Raw genomic sequence first — 21,927 nt, forward strand, 5'->3', positions numbered from 1 at the left:
TAATTATTTTAATTTATATATTAAGGAGAATCCTGTCCATATTCTGGAAGTTCTTTAGGGCACACGAAGGGGTCAAAAAAAGTCTTAATTATCCAGAAAATTCCTATTTACTGGCTACCAGTTTCGTGACTTCCACATGTCACATCATCAGGCCAAGGACTGAAGTAAAAAGAAGACATTACAACTTTAAACTATAATAGAAAATACAACGTTTTTCTGGCGATACAAATTATGTTCTTATTAGGTACTTACAATTATAAAATGAGATTTGTCAACATCATAAAATTAAAACACATAGAAACACAATGGACATTTATATTAGTGTACGTGGACAACACAAATATAATAAAAACTTTTTAAAAATTACGTCCACATTAGTATAAACAAATAACAAACCCAAGATCAACACTGTACTATACGTGTATGTAGGTGTATATAATTTTCAATGTTAAAATCGTAAAAAAACGGACGACACATTAATTTATTCAAACAAACAATATCTTTAACGACATCTATCTAATTACAAACCAATCATCAATTCGTGTATATAGGTTACTTACAGTACTATATATCTTATAAATATAAATTGCCTAGACGCGCGATAGATGGCTCTACGGCTGTAGATCATTAATAAATAATTATTAGTCAAATAAAGTTTTAATTAGGTTATTTTCTCCTATGTAAACTTGTATATTTAAGGAATTGTGATGGTCTTTCTTAAGTGATCTTTGAATTTCTAAGTACTCTAAGTTGTTCAAAAGGCGATTATCCTGTAAACGATGAATTATTTTAAAATTACTATTAAAATCTGTACAATGTCCAGTTTCAATTTTATGTTTAACAAAAAGAGATTCCGAATTGTGTTGTCTGATACATCTATTATGCTCTGCAAATCTGCTCTTAAAATTTCGTTTTGTTCATCCAATGTAATAATGTCCACACTCACAGGAAAGTTTATATACACCGAAACTGAAACAATTCTTCAAAATCTTGAAAACGATAATGTTAATCTTATCAGATCACAGTGTGAAAATCTATTAAGAACTAAATATAAAAACATTAAAAAACAAAATAAATCACCTTTGCATGGTAACTTTAATAATAATTTAATAAAATCAATTCAAAATAAAATTAAGACTTCTAATTTAACGTTAACCAAAGCAGATAAAGGAAACTGTGTGGTTGTATTGAATAAAGTCGAGTACGATACTAAGGTTTTTAATTTTATAGAAAATAATAACATTAAGAAACGATCTGCTTAATTTGCGTCTTCAATAATTAGCCTATATGTCTTTTATCTGTATATATATGTCTTTTTACTTTAGTCCTTGGCCTGATGATGTGACATGCGGAAGTCACGAAACTGGTAGCCAATAAATAGGAACTTTCTGGATAATTAAGACTTTTTTTGACCCCTTCTTGTGCCCTATTTTAGTTTAATATACATTTTCTCTTTCTACCCTTCCATACAAATTTTTTATAACGAACATTCTGAACACCTTCAGAAAGAAGCGTTAGCAAACCTTACACTTAAATCCACCAAAAACCAAATACACCAAAAAATCACACAAATAATCGCCCTTTTCCTGTATACTTCAAAAGAAACAAACCTACCTGTGATGTATCCTCAGCACTACTTTTAATAAAACCTCTCATGCTTTCTTCCTTATGGAACATTGCTTCAGTGCGCTTCTTAACTCTTTCAGCCAATGGCAAAAAGGAGTCTTTCAACAGTTCTTCGCTGCTATTTATGATAATTTGCTGAGTGTATGCGGCAATTCTAGTCATCCAAGGAGCATTTTCGTTGCCAATGTTCTTTTTGATAAGTTTTAAGACGTTTTTAAGTAGCTGGTTCATGTGTTCGGCCGTAACCATAGACACATAAGACCTTAGAAATGAAATGTCACTTTTCGTATGTGTTGTGAGATAATATTCTTACCCGCCAGTAGGACTGACATTATCAGGTCCCTGGGACCACCAGAAAGGCAAATAGGAGCACAACATTGGCATTATAACGTCTATTATATGGGGGTCATCGGAATACGTCCTGTTACTCTCAGCAAATTGATCAACTTCCGATAAAACGGCCTCTAAGGTGGGCATGAATTGCTCCATTTTAGACATTATGTCTTGAGCTTCCAGTGAATGATCGGCTTCAAATAGAAACTTATTTAATATATATTAATTCTTTTGGCTTTTACCTGCTTAGAGAGAAACTTTTTAAGATTTAAAATAGAAAAAAAATAGTGGTGTATCACTAATGAATATTTAAGGGTATATTTTAACAAGTAATTTAAAGAAAAATTACCGATTAGATGTAATTAAATTAATTTAAGAAGGGGTTTTTAGAGAATTTTAGAAATGTCCGATTAAAATCTCCGTATCAAGCAAAGTTTAATAATATTCAAAGAAAAAATTATTTGAAATACCGGAATAAAATGTGTTTCGCTCAAAAGCAATCAGACTCATAATTGCTCATTGTTTTATTATAATGTTTTCTTCACACCAAAACTTTTACTATTTTGTGCATTTGTAGATTGGTACAAAATATTAGAGGATTACTAGAACGCTTTTGCTTGTAATATCTTATATCTAAATGATCAAAAGAACAAGAAAAAAAATTAAGTTTTGGATTCCATTAGATGCATCGTATTAAAACGTTGATTAAAGAAAAAATATACTCTTTAGAAATACGAAACTGATTACTTTTCGCTTATTTTCACTTCCAAAAAAAGGTAATCCTGTCTGCACACACCAGCATTTATATATTATAAGAACCATAATTTATTTTTAATAATTGCCATTTACATAGTTCAAATGCCTTTGTAATACGAGTATTAATTTTGAAATAAGTATACAATATATATTTAAAAAATAAGTTAATAGTATAAAAATAGTTCACCAATCAATTTACTAATTGTAAAATTCCTTACCTATTCGGTTAAGTAACGAAAACTGATTATTTTTGTTAAGATGTGGTTCCAAGAAGGCTACAGGGAAAGTCGAACTAAACGCTCCCAAGCACGATCCTAAAGCAGGTTTATATTTTTCCATTTCATTTTTCAAATATTTCCGATCTCGATGGAGAGTTAAATCCGTGCCTAAATGATACATCGCTTGTAAAATTTTATAGGATGCTACTTGGATTTCATCCACTAGAATAATAAGAAAATAGATATTAGCGGGTTTAAAATATAAAAAAATTAATTAAAAAGTAAAGACTTATAGACCTATTTGATAAAGTGCATTTTAAAGCTAACATTTAAACTTTACTTTATAACTTACACAGTAAATCGCTGCCGTATTCGCAGTTTGCCAAATGATCGAACATCGCGGTTAACACTGGGAGTAGCACCGCGTTGACGTAAAATAGAGAGGTAGATGTTTTTAAGTGGGTACCTCTTAAGTGACTGTATTTTCCCTGAAATTAATTTATCAAATGCACTAAATTGAAATTATCAACAAAATTAAATCAATAGTGATTCTTTCAAATTATTTAGTAATCAAATAAAATTAAATCATAGATTTACGACATTTTCTAACGTCTCTTGATTGGTTTTTGGTATTTCTGTTTTAAAGTTAATTGTTTTTAATGTCACTCAAAATGTGTCAAGATTTTGCAAGATTTAATTCAATAAAAATGTTCTGCATAGCTGTAAAAAGTAAGTTTTGTTTCCGCTTTTAGTGTCTGATAAGTAAATAAAAAACGTCGACAAGACTTGAACCGATTTGTGATATTTTTTGACACTTGCCAATACTTATATTTTTGTAGACGCCACTAAAAAGCACCCGATTCCCGTCATCATTCGGCTATCTCCGACTGTCCCATTCGGATATTTAAATATGTGAATGGCGGGCAACCAACAAAAGAGCAATGTTTGCTGCTAGAAGCAACGGTTTCTGGCAATAAGAATAATTAATGGAATAATAATTGAATTAAAATTAAAAAAAAGCGTTTCTGGAATAATAATAATTATTGATTCTTTAAATAAATTAAATATAAATAAAGGATGCAAACAAGAAAATTGAATTATTAATCTTATACATAATACCCTAATATAAGTATCAAAAAAATGCAGTTTGGTTGAACGATCCAATGGAATGGAAATTGAATTATTTTTTTTTTAATAAATATTTTGAAAAATTTCTTTGGGCGGACATTGATTTATTTGATTTTGGATATTATTTAAAATTACTATAGTTTATTTTTGAGGAAGTGTTATTTGAAAAATTTATTTTTCTACTACCTTATAAGAAAATTTTTAATTTTATTTCCCTGCATAATTGAATTTTTTTATTTGACTATATCTTGCTTATTATTTTTTATGAAATTAATGTTTACATTAAATTGTGCTTATTAATAAGAATGAAAGTAGAAAATTATGCACTGTAGGAGCAGTGTCATTTCCCCACTGTGGATGCTTTTGCTGGATCAAACTTCACCCACTTAAGGAAATTATGCACTTTGCTCCCTTTCGTTATACAAATAACTATTATTTTTTTAAGTTCTCTATATGTGGACATATCAAAAGGAAAAGCCCAACTTAAACAATAGGGTATTGTATATTTAGAAAAAAATAAATAAATGGAAAACATAATTTATAAAATATTGTAGTATCGTACTTTAATTTTAATCTTAAATATATAAATGTTATTAATCTTTTTGAAATAAGTACCTATTTTTTTAAATAACTTTTATACCTAGGGAGAGAGGTAATTTTGGTAAGTGAAAACACAACGGATTTAATTAGTTATACTGTTATATAAATGTATCATATATTAACAATTTTTATTTTATAAATGCTGCAAAGACATGTATATGACTGATTTGAAAAGAAACTTAATTATTTTATGCTAAAATACTAATTTACAATTCGCAGTTTCGATTAATACTCATAAGAAGAAACTGCAAGAAACTTAAAATATTTACTTCAAATATTTGCCTAAAACTTACATAAAAAATTATAATACACATATACATACATATATAGTTAAACCTATAAAAATATACCTACTATTATATAAAAAAAATACTGATAAATAGAAAAAATATACATTTAATTATTTTTATTTACTGCTCCTTCTTCTTCTTTGATGGAAAATAAACCTGTTTGTCCATTTTTCGTTTACTTATGTATTTGTATTATTTATCTGTTCCATCATTGATGTCAGTTGTCTCATGCACCTAGACATTTACAGGTATATGTTAATATATTTTATATAATTTTATAAAAAGATAACTTACTTATCATAAGTTTCATCATTTAAAGATCTTAAAAAGTTTGATACACTTTCAATTTCTCTTGTTGATTGCTTGTTCAATCGTTGTACTGCTACTTGTTGATTTTTAGTTGTCTTTTCATTAACAAATGTTTCAATTTCTAGACTATGGCTAGCTTCAATATTATTGAAAGAACATTGCCCGAGGAGTTCACCTAAAACAGAATCGCTTCCCTTCCTTTGCTCACATACCATAATGAACAATTGAAATTGCTACAAATTACCTCTAAGATCACTTCGATTGCAACAATATACTTTTTTAATCTTGTCTTCAATTTTCCTTGTGCGAACAAGTGCATAGTTTGTGCTTATTCTATGCTCTCTTAACCATTCCTCAAATGTTTCTTCACTGGAAAAATGGAAAGTTGAGGACTCTATTTTGATATCATGACTTAACCTGTAAATGAGCTTCAAGTCTTTAATAAGTCTCGGAAGAATACTTAGTCTCTTTGCATAAGGGACAAGAAATGTGTGACTTTGGGTTATCTGGGAGCTGCTGCTTATGAATAACTTTAATATGTTTGTTCAATGCTGAAATGGAAGAAAACATTTTACTGCATAAGTGGCACAAATTTTTGTTGATAGTTTGGTCCTGATTCTGATAGTTTTGAGTAGGGCCGTCCATCTTTACAGCTAAAATCGCTAAATTGGAATTGATACAGCTTTTCAGGTATTATTTTAAAACACTATAAGCAACAATATGGTCAATATTTCACAAAGAAACAAATTCAGTATAATCGCAATAATTGATCAAATTAGTTGGAGCTTTTTTACGTAAGTAAACAACTAACAAACGCGGGAACATTCGTGTCGTTATTCTTGTCATTCACGTCAAACGACCGAATTTTTCTCCGAACATACACGATCACCGCCGGGAATCGGGTGCTTTTTAGTGGCGTCTTATTTTTGTCCCGTTGACAATTTTTGTTTTGTTTTGGTTTTTTGAATTAAGAGGACAAATATCTTTCCAAGTTTAAAGAATCCTGGAACTTATTTGAAACACGTTGGATGACTTGTTTTTTAATGATTCCTTCTGGTTCTTGGACGCTCGGAAATTACGCTTAAAAAAATTAACATATCTAATATTATATTAAAGATATGTAATATCACTAATAAAAACAAAATTATATTTTAAACCATCTTAACAACTCTTAAAAACTTTGATTCACTATCGAGCTAGAAGAACTAACGCTAGTGGGTATCTAGGTATTTCAATTTTAATTTTAGACATTCAATATGTGTCAAAAAATGGTATTAATTGGCAAAAACTCTTCGACCTAGAGTTCTATTAAATAACTATCCTGAATATAAAACTGTATATTGAAATAGCTCGTAAACCTTTCAATATTCTTTTAAAAAATTTCCTTGCAATAACTGTGAAGGTGAGTAGCGCAAAATATGCTAATGTCAAAAAATAGGCGTGTATAAAACAATAAAAAGGACTCAATTGCATTTAATAACTTTAAATATGAAAATACTATGAATGGACAACACAAAAAAAAACTAAAATTTCTGAAAAAAGAAATACAAAAAATCCTTAGCAGTAAGTTTAAAAAGTAATATAATTAAGCTACTCCACAAAAGTTAAGGATAATAAATTTTTGGTGACTAGTTTTATACAAAATAGACCCATAAACTTACTTACATTGTTATTCTGCCAAACATTTTTTGTTTATTTACAACATTTTTGCTATTTTATTAAAATGAAACAAGTTGCAGAATTTATAGTTTATTATGTCTTTGGTAATATAGGGTGTCTATTTATAAACTGACACATTTTAACTGCTTATAAGTCGAGAACGAAAAATGACAGCAATGTGCGGTTTTTAGAACTTCATCAATATTTTTAAAATTGTTTTGACAGTGTTGCCAAGTTTCAAAATTTACCTGAAATAAGAGGAAAAAAATTGATGATTTTCAAAGGCCGATTTCTCAAAAATTTTAAATGTAACACCCTGTACTTTTTAATTTCACATGAAAGCCTGTTTAATCCCCTTTCCGAAAATGTATAAATTGTCTTAAATTCATTATTTTTTTTTCACAGAGCCAATTTTAGTAAATGACACCTTTTTGAAAATTTTCCTAGAATACATATTCGGTGATTGATGAACATTTTCTGGTAATTGCCTATGTATCGCTTTAGCATGATCATAATTAAATAATTTGCGCTATTGCCATGTCTATAAAAAGTATTTATTCTATGTATTAAATTACAACTATTTACAACAATTTTAACAACAAACAATTGAAGAAATTAATTTTAGTTTATAACCAATAAATTAGCTGCTGAATATGACCCCCATTTTGCTCGGAACACAAATGTAGACGAAGAAATAAGTTGCCGAAGGCGTTTTGTAGCATTTGCGGTGTAATTTTGTTGAAAACGATTACTATGTTGTTGCGCAGTTCATCCAAATTTCTTGGGGTTGGATTGTAGCAACGGTCTTTTACATATCCCCACATACAAAAATCTCGAATGGTTAGATCGGGAGAATAAGGTGCCCACTCGATTGGACCTGCTCGCCCTATCCGTCTGTTTCCAAAAGTAATATCTAAGGAATCCCTTGCGACTCTGAAGAAGTGTGGTGGTGCACCGTCTAAAATTCCATCCTGCTGAAGTTGAGGATAAAAAAATGTTTCCAACATATCGGTGTAATTGTTTTCATTCACTGTTGCTTCTTGAAAAAAAAATGGCCCATAAATTTTAGATTTCGATACTGCACACCAAACATTCAGCTTAGGAGAACCTCTTTTAAATTCGTTATACACTCGAGGATTTTCATCTCCCCAAATTCGGCAGTTATGCTTATTTACTCGACCACTGATGTGAAATGTTTTCCTTATCAGACATTATTAAATTAGTATCCGGCTCATTTCTAAAAAGATCTAGTAGTGTTTCGAACATTAAATATCTTTTTTCAAGGGCGCGATTTTTTATTTTTGGAAAGTTTGAATTTTGTTGGGTTTAAACTTAATTATTTTTAGAATTTTATGTACTTTACTTTTTGACATATTTGTCGTTTGAGCTATCTTCCTAATAGATATTTGGTTATTGTTTAAGGACAACACTTCTTTCACCAGCAAAATATCCAACAGATTATCTTGTGCATTTAGGTTTATTCTAACTTTTCTTTTAACTGTTCCCTTCTGGGAAAATTGGCGTACCCAATGAAGTATAGAATTGCGTGAAGGTGGAGCCCTTTCAAAAATCAGCCTAAATCTTCTTCTCGTCTGCGTAACTGATTTGCATTCACTAAATAATAACACGCAACGTGCCTTTTCCCGGGTGGTAAACATAACCCTTTAAACCTTTCAAAATCTTTAAAAAATGCAAAAATATACAGGGTGTTTCACTTTTTTGTAACAGGACTTTAACAGTATTTAGAAAAATTAATTTTAAGGTAGGTTTCTCATATAAATATTGATCGTCAAACTTTTTGTTTCTGAGATACAGGGCGTCAAAGTTTCCCAAAAAAAAAAGTTTTTATTTTTTAATATCCGAACTATCGAAGATATTGAAATCAAAATTGGTATAAACAATTCTAGGATGAAGGGTCATAATCGTAAATAATGTCATGTTTCTACGTTGGCCAGTGGCGGAGATATGACTAATTAATAATGTTAATGTGACTAAAAAAGTAGCACGCCACTGGATTAAGTCGATTAAACGATCATTTCTAAATAGTGCATTTAATTGTAAACAAAAATGCCCTCTTGATATTTTTTCGTATCTGACTCCGTTTTCTCCTCAAATTGGGTTGTAAAAATCACTTAAGATTTGAAGATGAATTTATTTCAACCGTCTAATAAATCGCAACATAGAACAATACCACAAATACTTATAACTTATTTATAACAAACAACAGATTACAAGAACACAATAAACAATTAACAAATTTAAAGAAGGTGTTCGAAATGTGAACCATTTTCTGCAATACATAATTCACATCGACGAATAACCGAACGTGAAATGTTATTTAAAAATGGTACTATTTCATTACAAGCAATCCTAATTCTATTTATAAGGTCATCCCTTGTTGGAACAGGTGTCGCATACACTCTTTCTTTTAAAAATCCCCATACTGAAAAGTCTAAGGGGTTTAAGTCTGGGGATCGTGGAGGCCACGCTACTGGCCCTCCACGACCCATCCACCTTTCTGGATAATGGGTATCCAACCAGTTTCGCACAATTCTCCCATAATGCGCAGGACAACCGTCAAGCTGGAACCAACTCCGTCTCCTTAAATTTAAAGGAATATCTTCCCACATATTCGCATGCTCCCGTTCTAAAAATTCCAAGAAGGCTGCAGCACTTACCCGTGGTGGCAAAAAATATGGTCCGATTAAGTCGATTGTCATAAATACCAATCCAGACATTAACACTAAATTCATGCTGGAAGTTTCTTGGTCGAATTCCATGTGGATTTTCATGCGCCCAAATGTGCTGATTATGGAAATTGACCACTCCACGCCAAGTGAAGCACGACTCATCGCTCCACAACACGTTATTTAAAAAACCTAGAGTATTATTAACTGCATTAAGAATCCAACGACAAAATGCAGTTCTTTGTTCTTCATCTCCTGGTTGTAATCCCTGAACAGGCTGCAAACGATAAGGACGTCTATGATCCCGTCTTAACACTCAGTAAACACGGGAAGCTGAAATTCCTAAACCAGCGGAAACTCTTCTAATACTTGTTGTAGGATCTCTGTTGAACTCAGGCAAAATTTGTTGCCTATTTCTCTCTATTCGAAAATTTACATTATTTTCATTTCCTCGTACATTGCCTAAACCATTCTCAATAATTTATCGATCGACTCTTACAAATACAGAAGGATGTGGATGCCTTCTAATCGGATATCTGCGCATATATTCCCGGGCTGCTTCTGCGGAGTTTCAATTTGCAACCCCATAAATAAAGTGGATATCCGCTAACTCTTGATTTGAAAACATAAATGGCATTTTGACACAAAAACGATAAGAAGAAATAAACAAATAACACTTTTTGAGAACGCAATTGCAATTTGACACGATAATACTAATATGACATTTACATTTTATGACTCTGTTTTTATTTCATGGCACACTATTCAAATTATTAAAATAAATTAATATAAATAACATTTCACGTTCGGTTATTCGTCGATGTGAATTATGTATTGCAGAAAATGGTTCACATTTCGAACACCTTCTTTAAATTTGTTAATTGTTTGTTGTGTTCTTGTAATCTGTTGTTTGTTATAAATAAGTTATAAGTATTTGTGGTATTGTTCTATGTTGCGATTTATTAGACGGTTGAAATAAATTTATCTTCAAATCTTAAGTGATTTTTACAACCCAATTTGAGGAGAAAACGGAGTCAGATACGAAAAAATATCAAGAGGGCATTTTTGTTTACAATTAAATGCACTATTTAGAAATGATCGTTTAATCGACTTAATCCAGTGGCGTGCTACTTTTTTAGTCACATTAACATTATTAATTAGTCATATCTCCGCCACTGGCCAACGTAGAAACATGACATTATTTACGATGACCCTTCATCCTAGAATTGTTTATACCAATTTTGATTTCAATATCTTTGATAGTTCGGATATTAAAAAATAAAAACTTTTTTTTTTGGGAAACTTTGACGCCCTGTATCTCAGAAACAAAAAGTTTGACGATCAATATTTATATGAGAAACCTACCTTAAAATTAATTTTTCTAAATACTGTTAAAGTCCGGCTACAAAAAAGTGAAACACCCTGTATATAGAAATCAAATTATTGGGCCTCCCCATGAATGACGTTAAAAAGATTTGACAGTAGTTGAAGCCCACAAAGCAAATTGTGCAACTCACAGCCTCCTTGACAAGCTACAATTGTTATTGTTGTCACTTGATACCGAGAATGTTATTTAATAGGTAGATATTTATTGTAGGAAAATTTTCAAAAAGGTGTCATTTACTAAAATTGGCTCTGTAAAAAAAAATAATGAATTTAAGACAATTTATACATTTTCGGAAAGGGGATTTAACAGGCTTTCATGTGAAATTAAAAAGTGCAGGGTGTTACATTTAAAATTTTTGAGAACTCGGCCTTTAAAAATCATCAATTTTTTTCCTCCTATTTAAGTTAAATTTTGAAACTTGGAAACACTGTCAAAAAAAACTTTAAAAATATTGATGAAGTTCTGTGAAAACCGCACATTGTTGTCATTTTCCGTTCTCGACTTATAAGCAGTTAAAATGTGTTAGGTTATAGATGGAAACCCTGTATTGTAGTGTACATATCTCTTCAATATAATGTTGCGACATAAAATAACAATTAAAGAAGCAAATCGGTCTATTGGCATGCTCCAAAGTGATCGTATTCAACAAGAGGTTACCTATTTGTTTAATGTATCGCAAAGTGTCATAAGTAGATTAAATAATCGATTTAATGAAACTGGATCTGTGTTAGAAAGACCAAGGTTTGGTGGCTCCAGGAATACCACAACCGCACAAGAGAGATTTGATACACTATTATCCGCGTGTAAGCAGCTTTCGCGGCGCCTTTTCAATGCTACACGAACAAGTGTTTCAATAGAAACAATAAGGCGATTAAATGGGATAAATTTAAGATCCCGACGTCTATTAAGGCGGGTTCCAATAACCCAAGACTATATGCGGCAAAAGTTACAGTGGGCAAGAAATCACGTAAATTAGATCAATTAATTTCCAGATTTTCGGATAGTCGAAGAGTTAAAATATGGGCCCTACCTAGAACACCTAGAAATCGACGACCTGCTCAACGTGTCTACCCTTTCCGAAGTTCAATAATGGTGTGGGCTGGCATATGTTTTAACGGACGTACTGACCTTTACATTTACGATGGAAACATGAACACAGAACAAAACAGGCAGCATATCATTAATAACATTTTACTACAATTTCATGCTGCTATTGCCCCAGACCTCCTCGTTTTTTAGATCACCTTACAGGGTTAGAACTCTTATTGATGCGATATAAATTAATGGAATTCCGCATCTTTTACTCCCTCCATTATCTCCAGACCTTAATCGCATCGAACACGCTTGGGACATGTTGCAGCGAACGCTTGATGAACACAGACCCGCTGTCGAAACAATGGCTGAGCTTAGGACCGTTTTATCATAACATGGAATAAAATTCTTTCAGAAATGCTTAACAACCTAATTGACAGTATGCAGAGATATTACCAAGCTGTTATTGATGCGCATGGAGGCTATATTAGATATTAAAGATATATTTGAAATTAAAAAAAAAAATTCTTGTTAAAGAGATTTTTTTTATTTTTAATTATTTAATATAAGAAAGTAAGTTTATGTTTACATGACAAATAGTTATTTCCTTTTTTAGTAATAGAAAAAAAATTATGAATTCCTATATATTTTTTTCTCAAAAAAAAAAATAATATCCTTAACTCCTGTGGAGCAGTTTAGTTTAACCCAAATATGCTATAATACAGGGTGTTCCGTTGATCATGTTACAAACTTCTAGGGCAGATAGAAAACGTCAAAAGAAAAACAAAAGTTCATATAAACATGGGTCCGGAAAAGCTTCCTCAGGAAGCTAGAGCTCTTTGAAAATAACCTTTAAAAACTAGTTTTTTTTTAATAGCTCCGGAAATACTTTTGCTACCGCAACCAATTTTGGGAGGTAAATTATTGTTAGTACCTTTATTTTTTTGAACCTACTAAATAAAAAAAATATTTACCAGGGGCTTCAGAATCAGGAGGGTAAATTTACGCCCATTTCTTTAAGACTTCTAATAATTTCTGCCCGTTTGGGCATTAGATTATGATGTTCCTATGCTTTTTACCTAAAAAAGGTGCTCTTAGTAAAAGTCGGTAAATATCACCGTTTTTGTGGAAATTGAGTAAAACCAAACTAAGATACAGCACCTGAATTAATTATTTTAATAATAATAATAATGCTAATTCATTGCCACTTTCAGAATTTTTAAAATTTGTCACTGTCAGTATTTTTTACATGATATTAATTCCCTTTTTATTACGGTTAAGTAATGGAAGATTACACTTTTGCTGAATACGCCGATATGCTTTTAATTTATGGGGAAGTTCGATGTAATGATTCGTGCTTCTCGACTATATGAAGAGCGGTTTCCCGAAAGGCGAATCCCAGCTCACACACTTTTTGAAAGTGTCAATCAACGGTTCAGAGAGACTGGCTCCGGTAAAATAAAACGCCAAGATAATGGCGCGCGAAGGAACATCCGAATCCCGGATTTTGAGGAAGAAGTGCTCCAGCGATTTGAAGATAGCCCATTAGTAAGTACTCGAGCAGTAGCTGATGCGATGCATATAAATCATGTTAGGGTATGGAACGTTGTTAATGAACAGCTTCTTCGGCCCTACCACCTGCAAAAGGTGCAATCATTAGGACCCAATGATTTTATGCCCCGCGTGAATTTTTGCCAGTGGTTTCTTGACCGGTGTACAGAAGAACCTCAATTTCCAAAATATGTCCCTTTTACTGACGAGGCTTTATTTACAAAAGGAGGCATTTTTAATTCTAAGAATAATCATGTGTGGAGTGAGGAAAACCCTTATGATATTCATTTTAGGAGCTATCAACATAAGTTTTCGGTCAATATGTGGGCCGGCATTGTTGGAGAACGCTTAATTGGTCCAATTATGTTGCCTCCTCGTTTAACGGGAAATATTTATTTACATTTTTTAAGAAATGTACTGCCAGAACTATTAGATGATCTGCCCCTAAATATACGACAGAACTTATGGCTACAACACGATGGAGCGCCAGCTCATTTTTCACTTATTGTCCGCGAGTTTATAAATGAGAATTTTGGAAGGCACTGGATTGGCCGCGGAGGCCCTGCCACCTGGCCAGCGCACTCACCAGATTTGACACCCTTAGATTTTTTCTTTGGGGGCATATGAAAAGTCTCGTATATGAAACTCCAGTCGAGTCAGAAGAAGACCTGGTGGCCAGAATTTCCGCAGCTGCCAAACCACGCCTGATATTTTTAACCACGTCAACTTTAATATGGTGCGTAGATACAATAAATGTATCGATCGTGGCGGCCGGCATTTTGAGCAATTAATATTTTAAGTTTATTTTTGTAATACCAATCTTTAATAAAATTTGTTTACATTTCTAAAATTGTTAATTTGTTGGTTTTTTATTACACTTAAAATCATTTAAACATTTTATGCCTCAATTTGAGTACCAATTTAATAAAGTGGCTACCTTAACTTTTTTTAAACATTTATTTTCTATTTACGCCAGATTTTTTTAAATTGTTTATTAATAATAATAGGTAATTCATTTTTGTATCTCATAACTTGCTTTTCGTCAATTTTCACAAAAACGGTGATATTTACCATTTACCGACTTTTACTAAGAGCACCTTTTTTATGTAAAAAGCATAGGAACATCATAATCTAATGCCCAAACGGGCAGAAATTAAAGTCTTAAAGAAATGGGCCTAAATTTACCAAATACCCCCCTGATTCTGAAGCCCCTGGTAAATATTTTTTTATTTAGTAGGTTCAAAAGAATAAACGTACTAACAATAATTTACCTCCCAAAATTAGTTGCGGTAGCTAAAGTAGTTCCGGAGCTATTAAAAAAAAACTAGTTTTTAAAGGTTATTTTCAAAGAGCTCTAGCTCCCTGAGGAAGCTTTTCCGGATCCATGTTTATATGAACTTTTGTTTTTCTTTTGACGTTTTCTATCTGCCCTAGAAGTTTGTAACATGATCAACGGAACACCCTGTATAACAACAAATTCGCCAAGTAAAAAGAAAATTTTCGATCAATAATAAATTTCGTTTTTTTTTAGCAATCTATACAATTAATATAAAATAGCTCAATAGACTTACCTCTTGCAAATTAATAATTGTGTGCCCCAAATCGTCGGCAACATTATTAAAGAATGTCAACATAGAAGTCCTGATAAACTCCGGGCAATTCTTCACCAAAGATTTTGCATCGATACCTTTTACCAAAACCTGCAAGCACCTCACAGTAATCCGTACGTCAGCGCCGAAAGCCGCTAGCTTAGACCTCAATAAACTTGCTAACTTGCAGAACAACGCCGCCACCATTTCTTTTTCTTTTAAACTGGCCGCCCCTGTATTATTCGTGGCCGTCGCCACCGCTATAAAATAGTTCCTATGCGTCGAAAAGTACTTCTCCATCAAGGGCAGTACCACTTTCGAGAAAAACTTTATATCCCTAGACGATCTGATATAAGAGTTTCGTCTGCTGAACGTTTGCGAAGGCTTTAAAAGTTTCATGTTAATCGTGGCTTTGTCCAGATATTGAATCAGTTTCTCTAGTAAACTGTAGGCGAACCTTAGCTCAACTGACGGTCCTGCTGTAGATTGTTCGGTTTCTTGTTGGCCTCCGCGGTTCGGCCTGTGCAATTTATATCCTTGGTACTGCAAATATTTTAAGAATTCTTGTGACCGTTCCCTGTCTTTCTTCTTTTCTTTGTCGGTAAGTAAGTCATAAGGCACTAGTTGTGGATGTATACCACCGCCGCAAGTGTTGAGTTCTTCCCTTTTCTTTCTTGCCCAGATATCGTGCGAATTTTCAGCCAGCCTTTCAGCCATGTTTTGCATTTCTCTGGATAAAGTCAGATTGGTCATGTCGACTGGATGAGGATTGTAGTCGAAGGCGCTTGTATTTTCTCCTCTGAATTGGGAACTTCGGTTGTTTGAGGGTAAGTCAACTTCGATGTGTTCAACTGACCAACCGAGGGCTAATAAGGCTTTAAGGGACTCTCTTACGGGTTCCTTGTACCTGCAAAAAAATATTTCTGTATTAATTAAATTATGATTACTTAAAAACAGTTGCTGGTTTAAGAATAAAATAGGGGAAATAAAGAATCTACAGCATATAAAGTATTGCATTATTTGTTCATAGTTTGACTATTCTGGATAGTTATTTATTTATCCCTTCACATAATTTCTGATATATGCGCTTTAAACTCTTAGTTTGTTCCCTAGAAACAAAGCCGGGATTCCTTATTTCTTTGATTGGCATTTGTATCGGGTTCCACAGATTTTCAGTTCTTGTTCCTACTTTTAAAGCTTAAGAAGATTTTAAGAATGAATACTTTATAGTTCTTCTCCTTTTGGGTTTATACATTTTAAATAATTAAGTGCGTTTTAGTTACAATGACAATAAAAATTCAATATATTTTTTTTAAAGAATAAAAGTGCCTTAGCCCGTTTTACCTACCGTGAACTAGCAGTATCTCCAGTGTGTAACAGTGACCCAAAAACAATGCCTAGAACCAGAGATAGACGGAAACGTTAGTTATAGAAAAATGGGTTTTGTCTTTATTTTCAGCCCACTTCCACTACTTTATACCTACTAAACTTTTAACTGTTTATTAATGAAATATTATATGTTCCGAACTTTAATGTTTCTGAAATGACTTTTTAGTTTAAAATGTTTTTTATTGGTACACCCTGAATAGACCGAAATTTTTTACTTTTCTGAGTAGATATTTTATATAACCTGAAAGTTAATACACTGCGAGACCAGGAAAGTATGGATCATGAAACATAATAACACAGATTAAGGCAGCATATTGTGCAATCTTAATTATTAGTATGTATTGATTATCGCAGTAGTTATGATTATAATTAAGGTTCTAAATAATACTTTAAAGGGTTTTAGATTAGTCTATAATTTTACTTTAAGCAAATAACATGATTTTAATTATGGGTCAGTAAATAAAACAGGACCTGTAAAAAGCATAGCCTCTACTATCAAAATATCTTAAGTAAGATTACCATTAATTTCTCCAGGCTGAAGTACCATTATGCAAAGCAAAATAATAGACGAAGGGTCCTGTTTACTTCACAATCTTTAGTTCAAGAATCCCGACGCGTTTCGGTTGTTAAACCATTGTCAAGGGAAAACTATGTAAGTAGAATATAAAAGGTTGTTATTAAACTAATAAATTAATTAAAAACATAGTAAAACTTACATGATATTATTACAAAATGTCCATAAAAAGGTCAAAAAATGGCACACACATAACATGACAATACAATCTAAAAACATGTTAATAAATAAATTTACAATTTTGGCCGCTTCTCGCGAAACGCGTCGGGATTCTTGAAATAAAGATTGTGAAGTAAACAGGACCCTTCGTCTATTATTTTGCTTTGCATATATTAGGTAAGTTAGCTTAGGTATTTTAAAAATATTTAAGCACAAGGGCGTACCCAGATAGGGACAGGGGGGGGCAGCTGCTGAAGATAAAATAAACGTCAATTTTCCTGGCAAGTGGGAATTAAAAACGTGTTATCTAGTCTGCGCAAAATGAAGTGTTAGAAAGAATCTTTTCAGTCAGATATTTTGATTTAATATTTTCTTATTTATAATTAAATATTCTACAACATTCGATATAGTATACTGCTAGCGATTCAATATAATTTAAATCTTCCGCGAAACCGTCGCATCTCGTAGTTTCCGCTCCCGACGAGACTTACAGGTTTATGTCTGATGAGCATACATCGCAATTATTTAAAAGAAAGCAGTGCGTTTATTGAAAAGATTGTTATAGACAAATTTTCGGCAAATCCGAGAAGATTACTATTAAATTAATATACATATATATTTTTATTATTATATATATAATATTTTGTTTTGTGTCAATCAAACTAATTAATAAAAGTCAATTTTTACGATTTTACCGGGCATCTTCTCGAAACAGGTATGAGCCGCCCCCCTCGCCTAGCTGAATTCCTGGGTACGCCCTTTTAAGCAATAATTAAAATTCACCGATTTTCAAAAAGCTGAAGATATTATGTACTAATATCTTAGTATCATTAGCTAATTGTGTACAATGAGTATTAAATGAGGATATTCAAGATTTTTATTTTTTTGAAGGCATTTTAGATTGTCAAAACTTTATTTGTTTTTGAGAATGACCAACACTTAAAGATTGTCGTTGTGGTTTTGAAGTTGGCTTTTGATTTCTCTCCCGTAAATATTTATAAATATATTAAATAAATCTTCATAAACCAACCAAAACTTTTTCTCTAAATTGACGAAATGACCACGATTATCCATAAATGTGTATAGCTTAAGGTGAATTAGGGAAATCAGTTTATGAGAAGAATATGTCAATCTGCATTTTCTTTAAACTGAACAAATAGGTGTTGTGTTTCTACTGCATGTGAATATCAGTTCTACTCCAGCATCCCATCTAATCCTAATCATCGAAGTCCCTAATCGAGCACCTCTTCGGATTGTGAGACCTACTTTAGATGCCATATTTGGAAATTAAAATTTTCTCTACTAATTATAAATGAATGGTTTAATGTAGTAGTTTAATGTTTACCTTAATAGACCATGTGACAATTGATAATCAAGTTCCTGGTATGCTTATAGATGTTTTATAACCTTCATCCAATGTTAAATATTGAAATTCTATATGAATATGCATGTTCATAGAATATATTGTTCCATTAGGAAGGTTTGAATTTACTTGATTGTAATATGCAAAATATAAAACAATAAAAGTTATTTTACAAATTAATTTATAATTAAGTAATCCCATAGTATATTAGTGAAAAATACTTTTATTATAATTAATTCAACACATAAGATCTATAGCTTTTTAAAACTCATCAGAATGTTCACAACTATCCTACTAGATACAAGCACAACCCAGTTTTCAACCATCTTCGCCTTAGATGATCCAAAGGTGGCACAATCTTATTGGCTTGCGTTCTTTTAATTCTCTGCCCCAGCATTTTAGGACAAACTATTTCTCTCTATCTGTTATAGAGCTCTGAACATGAATTAAATATAATTCGATCCGTTGAAAATAAACAAAGTTTTCTTAAGTATTTGAACAATTTTTGTTTTGTTTTTTAATATACAATTATTTTTAGTTTGTAATATGTAAACCTATGTGTTTTAAAATTTTATTAATTTTTGAAGTTATATTTGACCTGTAAAAATACTATATTTGTATTACACTTACCAATAAACTTCTCTATTATATGATATGCTAGTGGAACCAACATCTTAAGTTTGCCTCAAATTATCGCTATTCTAAGCATATCAAAAAGATAAAATTCTCAATTTCTCCTCAATAAGAAACTGAATTTTTAAATTGGTTACTTAAGATATAAAAAGTCCAGGAAAAGTTCAATTCTAACGAATGAACGAAAACGATATTGAAAATGCATTATTATAGAGCAAAATTAAGTAGTTTCAAGGCAACTATTCTTTGAAAATCTGAATATTATATATTATGTACAGTAATATCAGTATATACCGGGTGGTGCATCGCCAAGCGGAACATAGGAAAACCCAAGTAAATTTTAAGGGGCTCAATTATTGGCTTCCCTGTACATTTTATAGAAAAAATGTACCATAACTTTTTGAAGAGACCAATCTAGCAAACCCTTGTGCAAAGTTTCAAAAAATATTAATAAGCGAATTTTGAATTATTCAATTAAATGTAATTGCAAAATTAGCAAATTTTCGGTTCAGGTAAAACCAAACGGGCACCAGTAAAATAAATATTGTCACTGACGTGAGGAAAAGTGTCAATAAATCAGTGACAGTCGACATTGGAAAACAAGTATGAATTATTCAATCGACGAAAAAATAGCCATAATTAAGTGGCATTGTGCGGGATAATATTAACATAATGTTAACGTGGCTTACTTTGAATGTATGGTTGTGAGATTGATAAAACCAAAAAAAAAATACATTTCTTGTATTCGGCTATACGTCAGATTTGACAAAGCCTTATAACAAATTGTTTCCTGGTGACTGGTGTCTGGTTTTACCTGAACCGAAAATTTGGTAATTTTGCAATTACATTTAATTGAATGATTCAAGATTTGCTTATTAACATTTTTTGATACTTTGCACGAGGGTTTGCCAGATTACATTTCTTCTGTAAAATGTACAAGGAAGCCAATAATTGACCCCCTTAAAATTTACATGGGATTTCCTATGTTCCGCTTGGCGACGCACCACCCGGTATATACAGGGTGTCCGGAAAAAGGAGGCCAATCCGCCGGCCACATATAGGGTAGACGAAAATAATGCAACTTTCGTTATGCCATTTTTTATTTGAGCGCTCGGTATTCAATATACAGGGCGTCAAAATGAGAAATATAAAATCGTTTTTTTTGAAGTAAGTCGAGTGTTTCATAAGATATTAAATTAAAATTTGGTGTGAGGGGGGTTTTTGGAACGAGAAATTGAAATTCGCTATACCTTGCAGAGGGCGCCAACTGTGGTAGGTTGCATGTGTTAAACATATCAAAACTTTTTTGTACCCCTGTATAATAAAGTTCAAGTAAAAAATTCTAACTATCCAATTTTACTTGTAAAAAAAGTATTCTTGGTAAATGTCGGCCTGAGAATCTGTTTATGATATATCTTAATTTTTAAATCTAAATACATCTTAACAAGTTAACAAAATAAACGTACATTATTTTTCTAAATTAATGCTAAATTACTTACTATAATAAAAATCTTATAATAATGATCCTAAATTATTTGTTCTACGTGACCTCCATTTGTATACACATACGAGCCCTCTTTATTAAAGAAATCTAAGGCTTTGTATAAAATATTTGGTTTCAACCTGAAATGCAAGTTGCAATGATTCTTTCCCTTAAATGATCGTGGTTTAAAATCGAAACCGTATACACAAAGTCTTCATACATCCCCAGACTGAAAAATCCAATAGTGTAAGGTCGGGCGAACGGGGTGGCCACGGAACAGGAGCATCTCGACCCCGATCAATCCAGCGATTAGGAAATACTTGATGTAAATAGTTCCTAACATTTATAGCAAAATGAGCCGGAGCACCGTCGAGTTGAAATCAAATATTTCGTCTTAAATTTAGAGGTAAATCATTAAGCAAATCGGGCACTATTTCTTGTAGAAAAAACAGAAATGAATCACCAGTTAAATTACCTGGTAAAATGACAGGTCCTAAAAGAAAGTTATCCACAACAACTGCCCACACTTCACTTGATGATGTGTCTCAACTATGGCCCTGGGATTCTCTTCAGCCCATATGTGTTCGATATGGATATTTGTCATGCCGTCTCTCGTGAACGTGGCTTTGTCAGTAAACAGAATCGCCCTTATAAAATCCAAATTTCTATTATTCGTTTCACATAACATCTACAAAAAGCAAGTCTTGCCTCGGGACCGTCGGGTAAAAGACCTTGTACTTTTTGAAGATGAAATGGGTAAAGTTGTTGACTCCGTAAAATATTGTGTCTCAGCTTTCCCAATATTTCTCACCCGTTCAGTCAAGACCCTAGTACTAATGTTTGGTGATTCTTCGACAATTCTTAAAATTCTTCGTCTTGCCCTGGTTGAACCGCACGAGGTCGGTTGCGGGAAGTTTCAGCGAATTACCCTTCCGTCTTTGGCTGAAACTTCTTCCTTAGGCGGTTAATCAAATTTTAAAAAATCTTTTATTTTGGGATGAAATCGGTTTGGGGATGTCTGAGCATAGCGTCTAGCGGCTAAACTAACATTGGAGTCACATTTTCCTAGTTGAGAATTGACAGGTATTTACTTTTTACAATAATATTTAAAACTTACCAAACATTATAACAATATCCGCCAATTCGGAAAAGTGTACGTTT

General features: G+C 32.2%; 1 protein-coding gene across 1 annotated transcript in view; it reads right to left on the reverse strand.

Moving 5' to 3' along the window:
• Nucleotides 1–21,927, reverse strand: part of LOC126741622 (ryanodine receptor) — a 249,779-nt gene that overhangs the window by 63,488 nt on the left and 164,364 nt on the right. The window contains exons 44-48 of the mRNA XM_050448136.1: nucleotides 15,148–16,072; nucleotides 3,286–3,421; nucleotides 2,934–3,155; nucleotides 1,940–2,153; nucleotides 1,615–1,888 (exon numbers count right to left, since the gene is read on the reverse strand). Of these exons, the coding sequence (XP_050304093.1) occupies nucleotides 1,615–1,888; nucleotides 1,940–2,153; nucleotides 2,934–3,155; nucleotides 3,286–3,421; nucleotides 15,148–16,072 (1,771 nt within the window). The remainder of the gene's footprint in view (nucleotides 1–1,614; nucleotides 1,889–1,939; nucleotides 2,154–2,933; nucleotides 3,156–3,285; nucleotides 3,422–15,147; nucleotides 16,073–21,927) is intronic.

Source organism: Anthonomus grandis, chromosome 1 (assembly GCF_022605725.1).
Source record: "Anthonomus grandis grandis chromosome 1, icAntGran1.3, whole genome shotgun sequence".
In the NCBI taxonomy this organism is placed as follows: Eukaryota; Metazoa; Arthropoda; class Insecta; order Coleoptera; family Curculionidae; genus Anthonomus; species Anthonomus grandis.